Genomic DNA, 20992 nt, shown 5'->3' on the forward strand with positions numbered 1-20992 from the left:
CAGCACAAATGTAAGAAAGTGGAATTTATTTTTAGAGAATATACTCAGAAAGACCAGATGAATGTGCAGATAATGATTCCATTGTGGGAGAAACTGGAACTAGAGGTCACTGCTTTAAAATGCAGGGATGCCCATTAAAAAAACCATAGACAGACCTAAAGCCACGATTTTGGGAAATAAAGATTTGATGTTACTATCAGAACAGTAGCTAACTGTTTTAAAACAACAGCACAGGGCAAGCAGCAGATATGTGTTCCCGGCTCCTACTCTGAATTTAGATGATTTTATAATCCTTTACACACTCTGTAAATGTGATCAGTCTGCTTGGGCCGTGGCAATCTTCTACTTCTTCACCTTAAGCCCTTTGCTCCTCTCGGGAGCGTAGGCCATTGACAAATGTCCTCCACCTCACTCGGTTGTTGGCGGTTCTTGCGAGATCTCCCCAGTTGAGCGCACTATTTTTTATTTTGGCAACATTGGCAGCCTTGCCATCCTGGAACATGGTTCGGATGCTCCATGTCCCCACAAAGATAGATTTATTTGGCGTCAGAAGGTGTGTCAGCTTCCCAGCGCCCTTGCGGGTTTGGCTGGGAAGTGTCATGTTCCCCGTCGCTGGGGAACCTTCTTCAACCAAGTGTGTCATTTGGTTTTCATTCGTCAAAGTTTCTGTAACCCATACTTTTTCCAGGGAGTGGGGTAGTTAACCCCACGCCTAACCCCCAACTTGGAGGACCAGGGACTGCTTCGTCTGCCTCCTCACCCATGACCTGTCCGGTTTGGTTGAACCTGCGCTGTGGCAATCTCCCGGTTGTTAAACACTTCATTTCTTCTCTCCCATTCCCCTACTCATCTTTTTTAAGTTTCCCGCTCCCTGACTCTCAGTCTGAAAAAGGGCCTCGACCCGAAACGTCACCCATCTCCAGAGATGCTGCCCGTCCCGCTGTGTTTCTCCAGCATTTTCTATCGATCTTCTTTGTCAGTATTTAATTGTCTATTGCACACCATGGCGCATTTACATACAGGTGTGATGCCGGTTCTGCATCCATCATGTCTGTTAGTTGCTGAATGTATTAAGTCTGTATTACTGGAGGGATGCATTGCATTGCAACAGCGCTGTCAGAAGTGTTTCTCAACACCAGCCCCGATATGATCTTTGCAAATTTCTTCGTATTATTCCTGATCACATAATTTAATCAGTCACACAGTGTGGAAATAGGTCATTCTGCCCAACTTGCCCACTAAATACTCAATTGCGCTTTTTATTGTCACATCTGTTAATTGTTAACACAGTGAAATTAGTTTCCTTCACACTGACCAACATGTCCCATCCACACTAGTCCCTCTCGCCTGTGTTTGACCCATGTCCATCCTAATCTGTCCTATCCATGTACCTGTCCAAATGTTTCTTAAACATTGCTATAGTACCTGCCTCCTCCGGCTGCTTGTTCCATCCACCCACCACACTTTGTGGGATTTCAGATCCCTATAAAATCTTTCCCCCTTCACCTTAAACCTACGAGCTCTGGTTCTTAATTCCCATACTCTGGGCAAAAGATTCTGTGCATCTACCCGATCTATTCCATTCATGATTTTATACATCTCTATCAGACAATTATACACCTCTACTAGATTAGTCCTTTACCCAAACTAAATTCAACACAACTCTTAAATGATCTGTTATTTCATTAATTAAGGGAACCAATTTGCTCACTGGAATATTTAGAACAGTCTGCAGTCTGAATAAATTACGCCTGTCATCATTTCTTTAAGTCCCCCATATCTGTAAAGTCTTTATGACGAACCAATTTTTTCTATATTTTATTGATTACCACAATACCCTGGATTGCATCCTCAATATAGCAGATGACTTTGACTTGTAGTCTGTGGAATGAGGTGCTGCCCATTGATTAATGTTTGTAAATATTATGTGCATAAGTTGCATGGAATCTTGTACTCTATGGAGGACCTTGGCAACCTGTGGAAAGGTGCAATGCATTTCCGCAGGACACACAACTCTCTTGGTGTTTCTCGAGATACATTGCGCTGTGCAACCAAACGCAAGAAAAACGTCAGACCACAATATTTCCATTTCTATTGAAATTTTATCTTGTACAATCGCAAGGCACAGATATGTATTTATGAGAGAAATATTCTGAATATTGTATGTTAATCACAGAGCGCTTTTCAATAATTCAGATCGTGAACATACATTGCGCTGAAAATCAGAATTAATACAGTTCATAAGTTCCAGGAGCAGAATTAGGCCATTCGGCCCATCAAGTCTATTCCACCATTCAATCACGGCTGATCTATCTTTTCTGTTCAACATGCGTTAAATGAGTGTTTACAATTCAGATTTTAAGCTACACATTATTTTTACCCAATATTATTCCTTTCAAGAGATCATAATATTTTGTCATGTTATCTATTGATTTTTGTTATAAATTCATGGTTTTTACCTGTGGTAATAAAAATGTCTAAAGATTGTTTAGTTGTGTTGCATAATTATTATCTATATAATTATTAATTCTACCCCCATCTCCACGTGTTAATATAAAACTCTGAAGGGTGAACAAGCAAGAATTGTTTTACCATTTTAATAGTTCTTCAATTATTTGCAATGGCATTCAAGGTTTTTAAAAACCATGACAACTTCTTGCGTGTGGGATGTGCATCATATATTGGTAAGGATTAGAAACATAGAAAATAGGTGCAGGAGGAGTCCATTTGGCCCTTCGAGCCAGCACTGCCATTCATTGTGATCATGGCTGAACATCCACATTTTTTTTAGTAAATTCTGTGATTGGGGCTTCTTCATCGTTGTGACGCAAGAGAACTTCAACACGGACTGCCCTCTGTACACAGGACCTTGCCAAAAGCCACTGGGGCCAACTTCCTGAAGTACAATTCATTCACACATCTGACTGGTGAAAATTCACAGGTCAATGAGACAAGAATCTGGCGGTGAAAATCTGACCCAACTATAAACCTCAGAGGTTTGTAGGGATGATGGATTTGCATTTTTCCAATAATTTGTGTGCTTTACTACACCTCTTTTTTGCTAAATATCCCCAGCATTTCAGCTTCATTTTGATGCCTGTCAAATTGGCTGCATACTGTAAGGTGCTGTTGATTGGTACCTGGCAATGGTGCAACGGGTAGGTCTGCTGCCTCAGTACCTGAGATCCGGGTTTGATCCCTACCGAGGATACAACCTGTGTGAAGTTTGCATGGTTTCCATGTGAGTTTCCACTGGGGTGCTCAGGTTTCCACCCACACCCCAAAGGCATGTAGGATTGTAGGTTAATTGACCTCTGTAAAATTGCCTCTAGTGTGGAGTGAGTGGATGAGAGAGTGGGGTAAAGTGGACATAGTGTGAAAGGGTGATCAATGGTCAGTGTGGAATTGGTGGGCTGATGGACCTGTTTCCATGCTGTATCTCCAAACTGAAAGTTCACCAAACTGTGCCTTCTATAGGCACATACTTAATAACATTTCACCTTGATTGTTACAGAGCTTCTGAATTTGTGGAAGTAAAACCTGTCCATCTCACTGGTGGTTCTTCGTCATCATAAATATACTATCCCTCTTCTAGTTATCCAGCAAGATTTGGCATTTGACTTCTTCAGTCTATTGATTACTTTCAATCTATTGAAAGTAAGCATGCAGGTACAGCAGGCAGAGGTGAAAGCTAATGGCATGATGGCCATCATCACGTGAGGATTTGCAATAAGGAACAAGGAGGTCCTACTGCAGTTGTACAGGGCCCTTGTGAGACCGCACCTGGAGTATTGTGTGCAATTTTGGTCTCCTAATTTGAGGAAGGACATTAATGCTCTTGAGGGAGTGCAGCATAGGTTCACCAGGTTAATTCCCGGGATGGCGGGACTGACATACGATGAAAGAATGGGTCGACTGGGCTTGTATTCACTGGAATTTAGAAGGGTGAGAGCGGATCTTATAGCAACATATAAAATTCTTAAAGGATTGGACAGGTTAAATGCAGGTAAAATGTTCATGATGTTGGGGGAGTCCAGAACCAGGGGCCACAGTCTAAGAATAAAGGGGAGGCCATTTAAAACTGAGATGAGAAAAAACTTTTTCACCCAGAGAGTTGTGAATTTGTGGAATTCTCCGCCACAGAAGGCAGTGGAGGCCAATTCACTGAATGAATTTAAAAGAGAGTTAGATAGAGCTCTTGGGGCTAGAGGAATGAAGGGGTACGGGGAGAAGGCAGGCACGGTTTACTGATTGTGGACGATCAGCCAGGATCATGTATGGGCAAATGAGATCAGTTGAACTTGGCATAATGTTTGGCACAAACACTGTGGGCTGAAGGGCCCATTCCTGTGCTGTACTCTTCTATGTTCTAATGTCAAACGCTACCCTCACCACCCTCTCCGCGCTCTCCGTCAGTTCCTTCAGCGCATCTCTCAGGATCTTGAAGGTCATGAGAAACGATGAACCTGCTCCAAAAATTGAACCAATGACTGGGACAAAGTCTAGAGCCAATTCCAGGGCTGAAACCGTCACAATAGCAGCTCCCCAACCTATCCTCATAATTATATCTGGAGTTATTTCTCCCAGCAGGGGAGTTTTTGCTGCTGCTTTCAGCTCATCCATGGATTTACCTGTTCTGTTGGCCAGTCGCTGAAGGGAAGTGTCATTAAGATCCAGGCATTTCCTGAAATGGATGATTGCTCCAATCAGTATGCCAATGTCACACGCGAGAGAGACTCCAGGGACAGGGATGGCTCCTACTGCTCCCGAGAGGGTCGCCAATGCCCAGATCTCCTTCTTCAGCAACTCACTTTTCTTCTGAACAATCTCCACGCTGAGGTTGGGAAGTGCCAGCACAAAGATCATTTTCTTTATATTTGGTAAATCACGTTCCAGTGCTTCATTAAACTGAACAAAATCATAATAATGCTGTTGAAAACTGGATATCAGGAACACCCTGGGATCAGGGATCCCGACCTTCCCCAACCCACAGACGCAGTCACTCCGGATCTTTTCCAATTCTTCTTCTTTATCAAATTCCTTCTGTTCCATCCGCACAGAATAAAGGTCAGCGTCAATCTTCGAGCGAACAAAATAGAACCTCTTCCCCAGCCGCTTAATCTCATTGGCAAGTTTTGCATCATTCTCTTTGAATCGACCAGCTGACACTATGATGAAGAAATCGTATTTTTTAAATTGCATTTCCTTCAGATAGGATCCCGCGGTGAATTGTCTAGATCCGACCCCCGGCAGGTCCCAGTAGCGGACATTGGGCAGATTGGGATGTGAGTATCCGGTTGGCTCCATTGTAGTTTCTTTGGTCCCAACCGCAGCCGCTCCCACATCTTTGCTACGAAGCCCTCTCATGGTGTTGATGAAGGTGGATTTTCCTGCACCTGTCTCTCCCGTCACGGCAATGTTCAGCTTGGTGTTGTCCAGCTCATTCATCTTATTCCGTATCAGAGGTTGAATCTTTTCCACACCACCCATTTGGAAGTCGGATGTCAGTTTGCTGAGCTCCTCCTGCGTGAAGAATGTGGGGGTCTCAGACTGAGCCGCCTGTTGACTGAAAGGAAACATGTGTTGGAACATGACTGAAAGGAAACATGTGTTGAAACATGACTGAAAGGAAACATGTGTTGGAACATGACTGAAAGGAAACATGACTGAAAGGAAACATGTGTTGGAACATGACTGAAAGGAAACATGTGTTGGAACATGACTGAAAGGAAACATGTGTTGGAACATGACTGAAAGGAAACATGACTGAAAGGAAACCATGACAGTTTCCAGTTGAAACAGCATCCAAATACATTGCACATTGCATCATGACCAGATATCCTCATGTCAATCTGACCTATTGATTGTACAGCATGCACAACGATAAAGATAAGCATAGTTATGGTTGAAATGCTTTTCTTGTCACAGAGCAAAGTGAAGCAGATAATCTTGAGGGGGAAAGATGACTGGTGGCTATTTGGAACTAGATGTCAGTAAAGTGATGGAAACAGGTACAATGATAATAATAATCATAATCGTAATTTATTAACCAAGCATGTTTTGCAACATACGAAGAATTTGGTTTGACAATAGACAATAGGTGCAGGAGGAGGCCATTCGGCCATTCGATCATTCTCAATCAGTAAACCCGTTCCTGCCTTCTCCCTGTACCCCCTGACTCCGCTATCCTTAAGAGCTCTATCTAGCTCTCTCTTGAAAGCATTCAGAGAATTGGCCTCCACTGCCTTCTGAGGAAGAGAATTCCACAGAATTACAACTCTCTCACAAAATGCTGGAGTAACTCAGCAGGTCAGGCAGCATCTCAGGAGAGAAGGAATGGGTGACGTTTCGGGTCAAGACCCATCTTCAGACTGGCACGATGATGAGCATTTGACAGGACCAGGCCTCCACCACAGCAGTTTAAAAGAATAAGGGGAGGCCTCGTTGAAACTTAGTGAAAGAGTGTCAGGATAGAGTGTCAGGTGTTATGGGGCAAAGGTTGGAGAATGGGGTTAGAAGGGAGAGATAGATCAGCCATGATTGACTGGCAGAGTAGACTTGATGGGCCAAATGGCCTAATTCTGCTCCTATCAGACCATGGTCATTTGGAGTATCGCCTGCAGTTCTACTCATTCATTGGAGGAAGGATGCGATGGCCCTGGAGAAAGTGCATACAACGTTTACCAGAATGCTGCTTGGATTAGAGGTTTTTGCTATAAGGATAGGTTGGACAAATTTGGATCTTTTTCTCCCGAATGCTAGAGATTGAGGGGGATACCTGATGGACAGAATCTTTTTCCCCGGATGGAAATGTCAAAGAATACCTAGCATAGCTTTCAGGTTAAAGGACAAAAGTGTAAAGAACATTTACAGGGCAAGTATTTACACTGGAGACTAATGGGTGCCTGGAACGTACCACATAGGGTGGTAGTGTAAACAGATATGGCAGTGGCGTCTAAGAGGCTTTTGGCGAGGCACATGGATATGCAGGGTATGGAGGGATGTAGATCATGTTGGCTGATGAAATTAGTTTACCTTGGCATTATGTTCAGCAGAGACATTGTGGGCTGAAAGACCTGATCCTGCAGTGACTGGCCCACATCACGACGCTGCAAGTCAATAGACAATAGGTGCAGGAGGAGGCCATTCGGCCCTTTGAGCCAGCACCGCCATTCAATGTGATCATGGCTGATCATTCTCAATCAGTACCCCGTTCCTACCTTCTCCCCATACTCCTGAAGAGCTCCTTAAGAGCTCTATCCAGCTCTCTCTTGAATGCATTCAGAGAATTGGCCTCCACGGCCTTCTGAGGCAGAGAATTCCACAGATTCACAACTCTCTGACTGAAAACGTTTTTCCTCATCTCAGTTCTAAATGGCCTACCCCTTATTCTTAAACTGTGGCCCTTTGTTCTGGACTCCCCCAACATTGGGAACATGTTTCCTGCCTCTAACGTGTCCAACCCCTTAATAATCTTATATGTTTCGATAAGATCTCCTCTCATCCTTCTAAATTCCAGGGTATACAAGCCTCGTCGCTCCAGTCTTTCAACATATGAAAGTCCTGTCATTCCGGAAATTAACCTACTAAACCTAAGCTGCACGCCCTCAATAGCAAGAATATCCTTCCTCAAATTTGGAGACCAAAACTGCACACAGTATTCCAGGTGCAGTCTCACTAGGGCTCATGTGGATAGGGTGGTGAAGAAGGCATTTGGTTTGCTTGCCTTTATAAATCAGAGCATCGAGTATAGAAGTTGGGATGTGATGTTGAAATTGTACAGGGCATTGGTGAGGCCGAATCTGGAGTATGGTGTGCAGTTCTGGCCGCCAAATTATAGGAAAGATGTCGACAAAATGGAGAGGGTACAGAGGAGATTTACTAGAATGTTGCCTGGGTTTCAGCACTTAAGCTACAGAGAGAGGTTGAACAGGTTGGGTCTTTATTCTTTGGAGCGTAGAAGGTTGAGGGGGGACTTGATAGAGGTTTTAAAATTTTTGAGAGGGACGGACAGAGTTGACGTGGGTAGGCTTTTCCCTTTGAGAGTGGGGAAGATTCCAACAAGGGGACATAGCTTCAGAATTGAGGGACAAAAGTTTAGGGGTAACATGAGGGGTAACTTCTTTACTCAGAGGGTGGTGGCTGTGTGGAATGGGCTTCCGGTGGAAGTGGTGGAGGCAGGCTCGATTTTATTATTTAAGAGTAAATTGGATAGGTATATGGATAAGAGGGGATTAGAGGGTTATGGTCTGAGTGCAGGTAGATGAGACTAGGTCAGGGAGAGTGGTCGGCATGGACTGGAAGGGCCGAACGGGCCTGTTTCCGTGCTGTAGTTGTTATATATGGTTATGTGGTAGGGCCATGTACAACTGCAGAAGGACCTCTTTGCTCCTATACTCAACTCCTCTTGTTATGAAAGCCAACATTCCATTGGCTTTCTTCACTGCCTGCTGTACCTGCACGCTTCCTTTCAGTGACTGATGCACTAGGACACCCAGATCTCGTTGTACGTCCCCTGTTCCTAACTTGACACCATTCAGATAATACTCTGCCTTCCTATTCTTACCACCAAAGTGGATAACCTCACACTTATCCACATTAAACTGCATCTGCCATGCATCCGCCCACTCACACAACCTGTCCAAGTCTCCCTGCAACCTCATAGCATCTTCCTCACAATTCACACTACCACCCAGCTTTGTATCATCTGCAAATTTGCTAATGGTACTTTTAATCCCTTCATCCAAGTCAATAATGTATATTGTAAATAGCTGCGGTCCCAGCATCGAGCCTTGCGGTACTCCACTAGTTACTGCCTGCCATTCTGAAAGGGACCCATTGATCCCCATTCTTTGCTTTCTGTCGGTCAACCAATTTTCTATCCATGTCAGTACCCTACCTCCAATACCATGTGCTCTAATTTTGCCCACTAATCTCCTATGTGGAACCTTGTCAAAGGCTTTCTGAAAGTCAAGGTACACCACATCCACTGGCTCTCCCTGTCAATTTTCCTGGTTACATCCTCAAAGAATTCCAGAAGATTAGTCAAGCATGATTTCCCCTTTGTAAAGTCTTTCCACTAACCACAAGGTTGGGGTCAGGAATGTTCTGAGTAAAGCTGCAACCACAGATCCATCTTCCCCACTTGCCTGCAATGAGCACAGCTCAAACAACACTGTGCACCGTCCCACAATCAAAATGATCACATCTTCCACGACCAACACGCAATGGGTTCACTGTGTGCCAAGCACAAGATGCCATGCTGCTACTTACCTGAGCTACTCTGAGAACAATTCCAAACCCCAAAACCTGCACTAACAAGCATTTTAGTGTAAAGGGATGCTGCCACCATTAGCATGCACAGCATGCTGCTTATGAAAGATATCACTATTCCTTCTGAAGGAAGGACTCAGCTATTGAGGAAGTATGACCGGGCCACTTGCTCAGGGCAGTTAAAAAGGGATATGAATTGGTTGTCTTGACTCCAATGTCTACATCGTGAAAAGAGATTAGATGCAAAGAGAAAGGACTTCAGTTGCCGATCAACGAGCTCTCTCCTGTAACAATGGGCAATCTGAGCACTGGCCATGCCCTGCGCTGGCAGGTTGTACTGAGGCAAGGAGACACAGGGTGACAAGGTACAGGGTGACAGGGAGACAAGGTGACAGGGAGACAGGGAGACAAGGTGCGGCATGTCCGGACCTACCTGGAGCTGCCTCCTCCCATTTCTGATCTCTGTGCGTCGGTGCCGGCCTGTGTGATAATCCAGTGATCCTCACGCTGTGCTGAGGTGAGGTCGGGGATCAGAACTCCTCTTCGTCCTTGGATGTGCGAGTCTTCTCCTTCAAGAGGAAAGTAGTGAGAGAGTGAGTGCTGGTTTGTTCTGTACCAGAAATCCCTGAGGCTATTGGGAATATCACCCTTAATCGGGATGGGTTTAATGCAATTTACTAGAAAGTGGGCATGTACTCGCTGGAGTTTACGAGGATGATGGGGACATCATTGAAACTCACCAAATAGTGAAAAGCCTGTGTAGAGTGGATGTAGAGAGGGTGTTTCCACTAGTGGAGGCCCAGGAGCCGTTGGAGAGGTGGGAGCGACTGGTGCAGCGTCCGGGCGGTAAGTTTAAAAAGGAGCGCGAAGCCCTTGCTTACCAGAGGCCCAGGAGCCGTTGGAGAGGTGAGAGCGCGCCCAACTCTGCAACGTTCCATTTGAAAAAGTAGCGCGGACGGGAGGGAGCAGCGGATTGGTGGAAGCGGATTAGAGGAATCAGCTGATTGGGAGTAACCCCAGTTAAGGGGGAGTATGAGTGCCAGGGCAGTTTATTGTTCTGGGTGTCGGATGTGGGAAGTCTGGGAGTCTGATAGTCTTCCAGACATCCACATCTGCGCCAGGTGCGACGAGACGGGGCTCCTAAGGGACCGTATTAGGAACCTGGAGCAGCAGCTTGATGACCTCCGTCTGGTCAGGGAGAGTGAGGAGGTTATAGAGAGGAGTTATAGAGAGGTGGTCACTCCAAGACCACGGGAGGTAGACAAGTGGGTCAAGGTTAGGAGGAGCAAGGAGCAGAGGCAGGGACTAGAGAGTACCCCAGTGGCTGTACCCCTTGGCAATAAATACTCCTGTTTATGTACTGTTGGGGAGTACAGCCTACCTGGGGGCAGCGACAGCGCCCGGGCTTCTGGCACGGAGTCCGGCCCTGTTGCTCAGAAGGGTAGGGAAAGGAAGAGGAGAGCGATAGTGATAGGGGACTCTATAGTGAGGGGGTCAGATAGGCGATTCTGTGGACGCAGTCGGGAGACCCGGATGGTAGTTTGCCTTCCTGGTGCCAGGGTCCGGGATGTATCTGAACGTGTCCAAGATATCCTGAAAAGGGAGGGAGAGGAGCCAGAGGTCGTGGTACATATATATAGGTACCAACGATATAGGTAGGAAAAGGGAAGAGGTCCTGAAAGGAGAATTTAGGGGGTTAGGAAGAGAGTTAAAGAAAAGGACCTCCAAAGTGATAATCTCAGGCTTACTGCATGTGCCACGCGATAGTGAGAATAGGAATGGAGTGAGGTGGAAGATAAATGCGTGGCTGAGGGACTGGTGCAGGGGGCAGGGATTCAAGTTTCTGGATCATTGGGACCTCTTCTGGGGGAGGTATGACCTGTCCAAAAAGGACGGGTTGCACCTGAACCTGAGGGGAACCAATATCCTGGCGGGGAGATTTGCTAAGGCAACTGCGGAGACTTTAAACTAGTACGGTTGGGGGGAGGGACTCAAATACAGATAGCTAATAGGCAGTGGTTGAGGTAGGAGGCAGAGAAGGGAAACACTCAGACCCAATATGTAGGAGAGAAAGAAGTGAAAAGAAATAAACTGAGAATAAGAGGTGATGGGTCCCTTAAATGTGTATATTTTAATGCTAGGAGCATTGTAAGAAAGGTGGATGAGCTTAGAGCCTGGATTGACATCTGGAAGTATGATGTTGTGGCAATCAGTGAAACGTGGTTGCAGGATGGTTGCGATTGGCAATTAAATATTCCAGGATTTCATTGCTTCAGATGTGATAGAATCGGAGGGGCAAGAGGTGGGGGTGTTGCATTGCTTGTCAGGGAAGATATCACAGCAGTGCTCTGGCAGGATAGATTTGAAGGCTCGACTAGGGAGGCTGTTTGGGTGGAACTCAGAAATGAGAAAGGCTTAGCAACACTTATTGGGGTGTATTATAGACCGCTAAATTGGGAACGAGAATTGGAAGAGCAAATATGTAAGGAGATAGCAGATATTAGTAGTAAGCACAGAGTAGTGATTGTGGGTGATTTCAATTTTCCGCACATAGACTGGGAATCACATTCTGTAAAAGGGCTGGATGGTTTGGAGTTTGTAAAATGTGTGCAGGATAGTTTTTTGCAGCAATATGTAGAGGTACCTACCAGAGAAGGGGCAGTGTTGGACCTCCTGTTAGGAAATGAGACGGGTCAGGTGACGGAGGTGTGTGTTGAGGAACACTTTGGGTCCAGTGATCACAATGCCATTAGTTTCAATATAATTATGGAGAAGGTCAGAACTGGACCAAGGGTTGAGATTTTGGATTGGAGAAAGGCTAACTTTGAGGAGATGAGAAAGGATTTAAAAGGAGTGAAATAGGACATTTTGTTTTATGAGAAGGATATAATAGAGAAATGGAGGACATTTAAAGGTGAAATTTTGAGAGTACAGAGTCTTTATGTCCCTGTTCGGTGGAAAGGAAAGAATAATAAGTTGAAAGAGCCGTGGTTTTCTAGGGAAATTGGACACTTGGTTCGGAAAAAGAGGGAGATATACAATAAATATAAGCGGCAGAGAGTAAATAAGGTTCTTGAGGAATATAAGGATATTGAATTATGCGAGGTAAGCGAAACAAGTAGAGTAGTGATGGAAACCATGAGGATCAAAGAAGAGGAGGTACGGACACTTTAAAAAAATATAAAAGTGGATAAGTCTCCAGGTCCTGACAGGATATTCCCTAGGACATTGAGGGAAGTTAGTGCAGAAATAGCAGGGGCTATGACGGAAATATTTCAAACGTCATTAGAAACGGGGATGGTGCCGGAAGATTGGCGCATTGCGCATGTTGTGCCCTTGTTTAAAAAAGGTTCTAAAAGTAAACCTAGCAATTATAGACCTATTAGTTTGACATCTGTGGTGGGAAAATTAATGGAAAAGATACTTAGGGACAATATATATAAACATATGGATAAACAAGGCCTGATTAGGAACAGTCAACATGGATTTGTGCCTGCAACGTCATGTTTGACTAATCTTCTTGAATTTTTTGAAGAGGTTACCAGGGAAATTGATGAGGGCAAGGCTTTGGATGTTGTCTATAGGGACTTCAGTAAGGCATTTGACAAAGTTCCACATGGAAGGTTGATTAAAAAGGTAAAATCGTTGGGTATTAATAGTGAAGTTGCAAGATGGATTCAACAATGGCTGAATAGGAGATACCAGAGGGTAATGGTTGACAACTGTATGTCAGGTTGGAGGCCAGTGTCTAGTGGAGTACCCCAAGGATCTGTGTTGGGTCCGCTGTTGTTTGTCATTTACATCAATGATCTGGATGATGGTGTGGCAAATTGAATTAGTAAGTATGCAGATGATACTAAGATAGGTGGTGTAGTTAATAATGAAGTAGATTTTCAAAGTCTACAGAGAGACTTGGGCCTTTTGGAAGGGTGGGCTGAAAGATGGCAGATGGAGTTTAATGCTGATAAGTGTGAGGTGCTGCATTTTGGTAGGACAAATCAAAATAGGATGTCCAGGGTAAATGGTAGGGAATTGAGGAATGCAGTGGAACAGAGGGATCTGGGAATAACTGTGCATTGTTCCCTGAAGGTGGAATCTCATGTGGATAGGGTGGTGAAGAAGGCGTTTGGTATGCTTGCCTTTATAAATCAGAGCATCGAATATAGAAGTTGGGACGTAATGTTAAAATTGTACAAGGCATTGGTGAGGCCGAATCTGGAATATGGTGTGCAGTTCTGGTCGCCAAATTATAGGAAGGATGTCAACAAAATAGAGAGAGTACAGAGGAGATTTACTAGAATGTTGCCTGGGTTTCAGCACTTAAGCTAGAGAGAGATTGAACAGGTTGGGTCTTTATTCTTTGGAGCGCAGAAGGTTAAGGGGGGACTTGATAGAGGTTTTTAAAATTTTAAGAGGGACGGACAGAGTTGACATGGGTAAGCTTTTCCCTTTGAGAGTGGGGAAGATTCAAACAAGGGGACATAACTTCAGAATTTAGGGACAAAAGTTTAGGGGTAACATGAGGGGCAACTTTTTTACTCAGAGGGTGGTGGCTGTACGGTGGAAGTGGTGGAGGCAGGCTCGATTTTATTATTTAAGAGTAAATTAGATAGGTATATGGATGGGAAGGGATTGGAGGGTTATGGTCTGAGAGCAGGTAGATGGGACTAGGTCGGAGAAAGTGTTCGGCATGGACTAGAAGGGCCAAACTGGCCTGTTTCCGTGCTGTAATTGTTATATGGTTATTATATGGTAGTGGGAGAGTCTCAGAACTAAAGGACGTTCCTTTAGGAAGGAGACGAGTAGGAATTTCTTTAGTTAGAGGATAGTGAATCTGTGGAATTCATTGCCACAGAAAGCTGTGGAGACCAAGTCAATGGAGTTCTCTCAGGTAGAGATAGATTCTCCAATGTTATGGGTGTCAGGGGTTATGGGGAGAAGACAGGAGAATGGGGTCAAGAGGGAGATATAGATCAGCCATGATTGAATGGCGGAGTAGACAATGGTCCGAATGGCCTCAGCTATTACATCTGATAGAGAACTATGTTACTGACATATTCCCCACCATCAACATGTGGCAGGGACTAGTTGGGCCGAAGGGTCTATTTCTGTCCTGCAAATGCTACCACTAAAAGAGATCAATCGAAATGAGCAGGTACCGAAACAATGTCCAGAACCAGTGGGGTCGCAGTTTAAGAATAAGGGGGAGGCCATTTAGGACTGAGATGAGGAAAAACGTTTTCACCCAGAGTTGTGAATCTGTGGAATTCTCTGCCTCAGAAGGCAGTGGAGGCCAATTCACTGGATGTTTTCAAGAGAGCGTTAGATTTAGCTCTTAAGGCTAAAGGAATCAAGGGATATGGGGAAAAAGCAGGAACGGGGTACAGATTTTAGATGATCAGCCATGATTATATGGAATGGCGGTGCTGGCTCGAACGGCCGACTCCTGTACTTATTGTTCTCTGTTTCTATGATTCTCATGTGGCACCGAGAGAGGTTGGATATTCTGCATGGGGGGGAGGGGGAGGGGGGGGAGAGGGAGGGAGGGGAGGGGGGGGGGAGAGGGAGGGAGGGGGGAGAGGGAGGGAGGGGAGGGGGGGTTCCCAGGCCCGTGGACAAGTCTCAGAGAGGGGCAGGCAATGCACTCAGCCTCCTCGCCACCCACAGGGGGCCGCGGGGCTGGAGTTTGTGCAGCTCCGGCTGTACTGGATGTTAAAGAGTCTTGTGGCAACAGCGGCCACGTTCTCTCGTTTAGTGCCTGGGACATTCGGGCGGACTGCTAACGTGGCAACAAACACCAGCGGCCACTCGGTAGCTCCCCCATCATGTTTCCCAATCTATTTGCCACGAATTATCTGTATTGATTGCAACGCCCCTTCTCTGAAACCACTCCCATTCCGAGAAAACCCAATTGTTTTGCTGCTGTTGTAAGTTTCGATTTCCCCGAAACTTCAAGCGCAGACAAAGCCGGAAATAGAGCGCCGCGCTGGGGATGGGCGGGGGGAATTGGGGGATGGGCGGGGGGGGGGGAATGGGGGATGGGCGGGGGGGGGGGAATGGGGGGAATTGGGGGATGGGCGGGGGGGGGGGAATGGGGGGGATTCACACAGATGGAAGTCTCAAGTGTTGCCGCAATTTTCCCAATTTTTTAATGGGATTCAGTCGCTTTGCAACAGATTACACGGAGCGCTGAGTGGAACGTTGCTGCCTTGCAGCGTGACTCCATTCAACATCACACCATCGCGCTGACAACTCGCCTCAGTTTGTGCTTCAACCGCTTGTCCCTACCTGCACTCGTTCTTGCAAGCAACCGTCAGAGGAGAAAGATGCGGAGACGAACAGAACAAACAGTTGTGTGGCTCGCCCCTCTCTCTCTCTCTTTCGCTTCCTCTCTCACAAACACACACTTTCATGTCATTGGCCACATTTTCCAACATGAGCCAATTAGAATTCTCCTTTGACTCCTCCCTCCTTCCCCCAAACCAGAGGCGTAGCTATGGGCCCTATCTATGCCTGCCTCTTTGTCGGGCACTTGCATGGGCCCTAGCTATGCCTGCCTCTTTGTCGGGCACTTGCATGGGCCCCAGCTATGCCTGCCTCTTTGTCGGGCACTTGCATGGGCCCCAGCTATGCCTGCCTCTTTGTCGGGCACTTGCATGGGCCCCAGCTATGCCTGCCTCTTTGTCGGGCACTTGCATGGGCCCTAGCTATGCCTGCCTCTTTGTCGGGCACTCGCATGGGCCCTAGCTATGCCTGCCTCTTTGTCGGGCACTTGCATGGGCCCTAGCTATGCCTGCCTTTTGTCGGGTACGTTGAACAATCCCTGTTCCAGACGTACACCGGCTACATCCCCGAACTCTACCTCCGGTACATGGACGACTGCATTGGTGCTACCTCTTGTACGCATGCAGAACTCACTGACTTCATACACTTAATAATAATAATAATGCATTACATTTATATAGCGCTTTTCAAACACTCAAAGACGCTTTACAGGGATTTCTAGAACATAGAGAAGTGGATAAATAGATAAATAAGTAAACAAACAGAAAAAGGAGACAGAAGGTGAGGTGACGGTCAGTGGTTGAAGGCAGTGCTGAACAGGTGAGACTTCAGTGATGTTTTGAATGTGGTGAGTGAGGAGGAGTCTCTGACGGTTTGGGGTAGTGAGTTCCATAGGGTGGGAGCAGCGATGGAGAAAGCCCTGTCCCCCCAGGATCTGAGTTTGGTCCGGATGGGGGGGGACAGGAGATTGGCAGCAGCAGAGCGGAGGGTGCAGGTGGGAGTGTGCCTGTGGAGGAGGTCAGTCAGGTAGGATGGGGCCAGGTTATGGAGGGCTTTGTAAGTTATGAGGAGGATTTTGTACTGGATTCTCTGGGGGATGGGGAGCCAGTGGAGTTTGTAAAGGACGGGGGTGATATGGTCACGGATCGGGGAGTGGGTGAGTAGACGGGCAGTGGAGTTTTGAATGTATTGAAGTTTACTGATGATTTTTGAGGGTGAGCCATAGAGGAGGCTGTTGCAGTAGTCCAGACGGGAGGTGATGAAGGCGTGGATGAGGGTTTCTGCAGCTGTGGAGGAGAGGGATGGACGGAGACGGGCAATGTTTTTGAGGTGGAAGAAGGCTGTCTTTGTGATGTGTTTGATGTGTTTGTCGAAGGAGAGGGTTTGATCAAAGATGATTCCAAGATTCCGGATGTGAGGGGAGGTGGATACTGGGAGACCATCAATATTGAGGATGAAGTTTTGGGTGGATTTGGTGAGTGTTTTTGGACCAATGATGATGATTTCAGATTTGTTGCAGTTGAGTTTGAGGAAATTTGATTGAAGCCAAGATTTTATTTCAGTGATGCAGTTTGTCAGTGTAGAGTGTGTGGTGGGGGAGACTGACTTGGTGGAGATGAGGAGCTGGATATCATCGGCGAAGCAGTGGAAATTGAGACCATGACGGCGGATTAATTGACCAAGGGGGAACAGGTAGAGGATGAAGAGGAGGGGGCCAAGGACTGAGCCTTGGGGGACACCTTGGGGGAGGGGAGCGGTGGGGGATTTACAGTTGTTAATGGAGATGAGGTAAGATTTGAACCAGGATAGGGCTGTGCCGGTGATGTTAAAGGAGGTTTCAAGTCGGGTGAGGAGAATGGAGTGATTTATGGTGTCAAAGGCGGCGCTGAGGTCAAGTAGGATGAGGATGTTGAGGTTGCCAGCGTCGGAGGAGAGGAAAAGGTCGTTTGCGATTTTGAGGATTGCAGTTTCAGTACTGTTGTACTTCACTTCACTTCCAATTTCCATCCTGCTCTTAAATATACTTGGACTATCTCCGACATCTCCCTCCCATTTCTGGACCTCACCATCTCCATCACAGGAGACAGACTGGTGACTGACATCTACTACAAATCCACTGACCCGCACAGCTATCAGGACGACACTTCTTCCCACCCTGTCTCCTGCAAAAAGTCTATCCCCTACTCCCAATTCCTCCGTCTACGCCGGGATGAGGTGTTTCACACTAGGGCATCAGAGATGTCCTCATTCTTCAGGAAACAGGGCTTTCCCTCTTCCATTATAGATGAGGCTCTCACTAGGGCCTCTTCTACATCCCGCAGCTCCGCTCTTGCTCCCCCTCCCCCCATTCGTAACAAGGACAGGATCCCCCTCGTTCTCCCCATCAGCCAGTGTATCCAACATTTCCGTCACCTACAACGGGACACCACTACTGGCCACATCTTCCCATCCCCCTCCCCTTTCTGTGTTCCGCAGAGACCGTTCCCTCCGTAACTCCCTGGTCCACTCGTCCCTTCCTACCCAAACCACCCCATCCCCGGGCACTTTCCCCAGCAACCGCAGGAGACGTCACCATAGGGCACGCACGGCCTCTCCTCACTCGCACAAACTAGATGGACGCCGTTAGCGGAGCCGCCCGCCCGCAATCAGGGGCTCCCCCCTCCTCTCTCCCCTCGCTTCTCTCTCTCCTCTCCTCTCTCTCCCCTCTGCTCTCTCCCGTCGCTCCCCTCTCCCCCTTCACTCCTCTCTCCTCTCTCTCTCCACTCTCTCCTCGCTTCTCTCCTCTCTCCTCTCTTTCTCTCCCCTCACTACTCTCCTCTCTCCCCTCTCCCCTCGCTTCTCTCCACTCTCTCTCCGCTCTCCTCCTCTCTGTCTCCTCTGTCTCCTCGCTTCTCTCCTCTCTCCCCTCCCCACTCTCCCAGACCCGCCACCGCCCGCCTCCAGTAGTCCCGCCTCTCCCTCCCTCCTCCCTGCACGCTCGGTAAGTGGCTTTTGTTTTGTTAGTGTGTTTCCTTTCTGTAACCTGTTCCATTACAGCTACACAACTAATTAACAGAGGCTTTACACTCGAGTCTTGGGTTCAGCCATTTTAATTCAGGATCTCCTTGGCTACTGCCTCATGGGTAATATATCCCCGGTACTGCGCCACAGAGCGAGCTATTCCCATAACGTCCCCCTTTATTTACAAAACAGATATGTACAGGAACTTTACATGTATAGCCATAAATTAAATTCTTCCATGGTATCTTATTTCACTGAGTACAACATGTCTCCAACAGTCCATTTTCCAACATGCCTTTGACAATCCATTTCCGTGGGAGCTTCCAAATTTTCCTCCCTTGGATCTGCGACAGTTCAGTGCTCGGAATTATCTAAACTTTGAACAACACATGTCTAGTTCCTCATTCCCTTTCCCTTTTTATCTATTAATTTGTTTGTTTATTTATTTAGTTTTATTAGCCATTACATAAAACAATGCATATCAAACTATAACCGAAAATATAACATTAACTTTTTAAACATAACCTAATAGCCTTTACATCTATATTTAACTACATGTACAGGCCCGATCCTTATTTGGGCATATAATCCTGCAGATAGTGTGGTTTTCGAACGCATCTACCAGATCTTGTTGTCAGGGTTTGATGCTCCCTGGGGACCGGTGGTCGGCTCATAGGTCGATTTTCTCGCTCCGGTTCAGGCAACGTCACCAGGTCATCTAGGTCAACATCAACGCGATGACATGGCTCGTTGGCCTTCCTCAGATGGCGCCGATTCCGACGATCGATGACGCCGTCCTCGGTTCTGACTTCATAAGATCTGGGTTGTGCAACACGGCCTACAACCACAGCCTTCCTCCAGGGCTGATGTTGATTATCGGTCGGCTTCACTCGAACTGGATGGCCAGCTTTCAGGGGAATCAGATCTTGAGATCCTCTGTTGTAGTAGTCTGCTTGTCTGTCTCTAGCTGCTCTCAACTCATCTCTTACTTTTTTTGGAATTTCAGGTTTGAGCAGCCTCTGAGTAGTCGGTAGAATGGTCCTGGTACGTCTGTTCATCAATCTTTGAACTGGACTGCTACTCATGCCAGGTGTTGTGTTGCGAAAAGCTAGTAGGCTCAGGTAAGGATCAGCTCCGGCAGCCTTAGCCTTCCTCAGCAATGACTTCGCAACTTTCACACTACTCTCCGCCTTTCCATTACTCTGTGGATAATAGGGTGATGTGCTCGTATGTTCAAACTGCCACTTCTTGGTAAAACTCTTGAACTCTTCAGCTGTGAACTGTGGCCCATTATCTGTGATGAGCTGATCTGGTATTCCATATCTTGCGAACTGGCCTTTCATTTTATGGATGACATTCACTGCCAGTGTTTTCTCTAGATAGTCTATTTCCCAATATCCTGAGAAATAGTCCACAGTGATCAAATAGTTCCTTCCATCCAAGTGGAACAAATCTGCACCCACCTTCGCCCATGGTCTCTCTGGAATTTCATGGGAATGCAGCGTTTCTTTTGGTTGCTCTTTCCCTTGAGCTTGACATGTTTCACATTTTTGTATGAAGTCCTTGATTTCTGCACTCATTCCGGGCCAGTGCAGACATTCTCTTGCCCTTCTTAGACAGCCATTCACACCAATGTGGGAATCATGTACTCGTGTGAGCATGTCGCGTCTCCTGGCTTTAGGGATGATTACTCTCTCTCCCCTAAATATGAGACCATCTCCAACACTCAGCTCGTCCCTCACATGGAAATAGGAGATGAGCTCTGGGTCAACATCCTTCTTGTTCTCTGGCCAGCCTCGTTTGATCACCTCTTGCACTTTCTGCATAGTCTCATCTTCTCCTGTTCCATCATTTATGCCATTTAGCAGAGGCTGTGCTATTGGGATGTGTCTTGCCAGGTTTATAGTCTCCAGTTCTCTCATGGTCTTGTCAGTCTTGCCAGTCTGAATATATGCTCTGCTCAGCATGTCTGCAAGGTGTATCTCCTTCCTTGGTCTGTATCTTATTGTCACATCATAGGTCTGCATCTTCACCAGCATCCTCTGCAATCTCTTTGGTGCCCGATGAAGTGGTTTTGTGGCGATTATCTCCAGTGGCTTATGGTCTGACTGCACATTCACTGGCCTTCCATATGTGTACACATGGAACCTCTCTAGACCAAACATCACTGCCAGCAATTCTTTTTCTATTTGGGCATATCTGGTCTCCGCATCCGTCAGGGCCCTGCTGGCATAGGCAACTGGATGGCCCTCCTGCATCAGTGCCGCACCAAGTCCAGTTTCCGACGCGTCGGCCTGTACTGTCAGCTCCTTGGATGGATCATAGTATCTGAATACTGGCTCGGCAGTTACTAGCTTCTTTATGTCCATCACCGCCCTGTCATGCACCTGTGCCCACCACCAAACTACATCCTTCTGTGTCAGCTTGCGTAGCG

At 46.7% G+C, this 20992-nt stretch overlaps 1 protein-coding gene across 2 annotated transcripts; it reads right to left on the reverse strand.

The window, feature by feature from the left end:
* Positions 1-2088: 2088 nt before the first annotated feature.
* On the reverse strand, positions 2089-15692 carry LOC144600730 (interferon-inducible GTPase 5-like). Of its 2 annotated transcripts, none has more exons than XM_078412652.1 (3): positions 15562-15692; positions 9707-9842; positions 2089-5566 (listed from the first exon to the last, which is right to left on the reverse strand). In XM_078412652.1, exons 2-3 carry the CDS (start codon positions 9724-9726, stop codon positions 4363-4365), a joined length of 1224 nt encoding a protein of 407 aa, XP_078268778.1. In that variant the 5' UTR covers positions 9727-9842; positions 15562-15692; the 3' UTR covers positions 2089-4362. The 2 variants fall into 2 exon arrangements, with proteins under 2 accessions (XP_078268778.1, XP_078268779.1); XM_078412653.1 differs by having other exon boundaries at positions 15531-15654.
* Positions 15693-20992: the final 5300 nt, after the last annotated feature.

The sequence above is a fragment of the Rhinoraja longicauda genome, chromosome 15 (assembly GCF_053455715.1).
Source record: "Rhinoraja longicauda isolate Sanriku21f chromosome 15, sRhiLon1.1, whole genome shotgun sequence".
NCBI lineage: Eukaryota > Metazoa > Chordata > Chondrichthyes > Rajiformes > Arhynchobatidae > Rhinoraja > Rhinoraja longicauda.

What these genes read in the sequence shown, in the direction of transcription:
- LOC144600730 (XM_078412652.1), bottom strand. Translation starts at nt 9,726, where the DNA reads ATGGGAGGAGGCAGCTCCAG. An exon ending in ATGGGAGGAGGCAGCTCCAG is followed by an intron (nt 5,567 to 9,706) that starts GTAGGTCCGGAC and finishes GTTTCCTTTCAG; the next exon opens with TCAACAGGCGGCTCAGTCTG.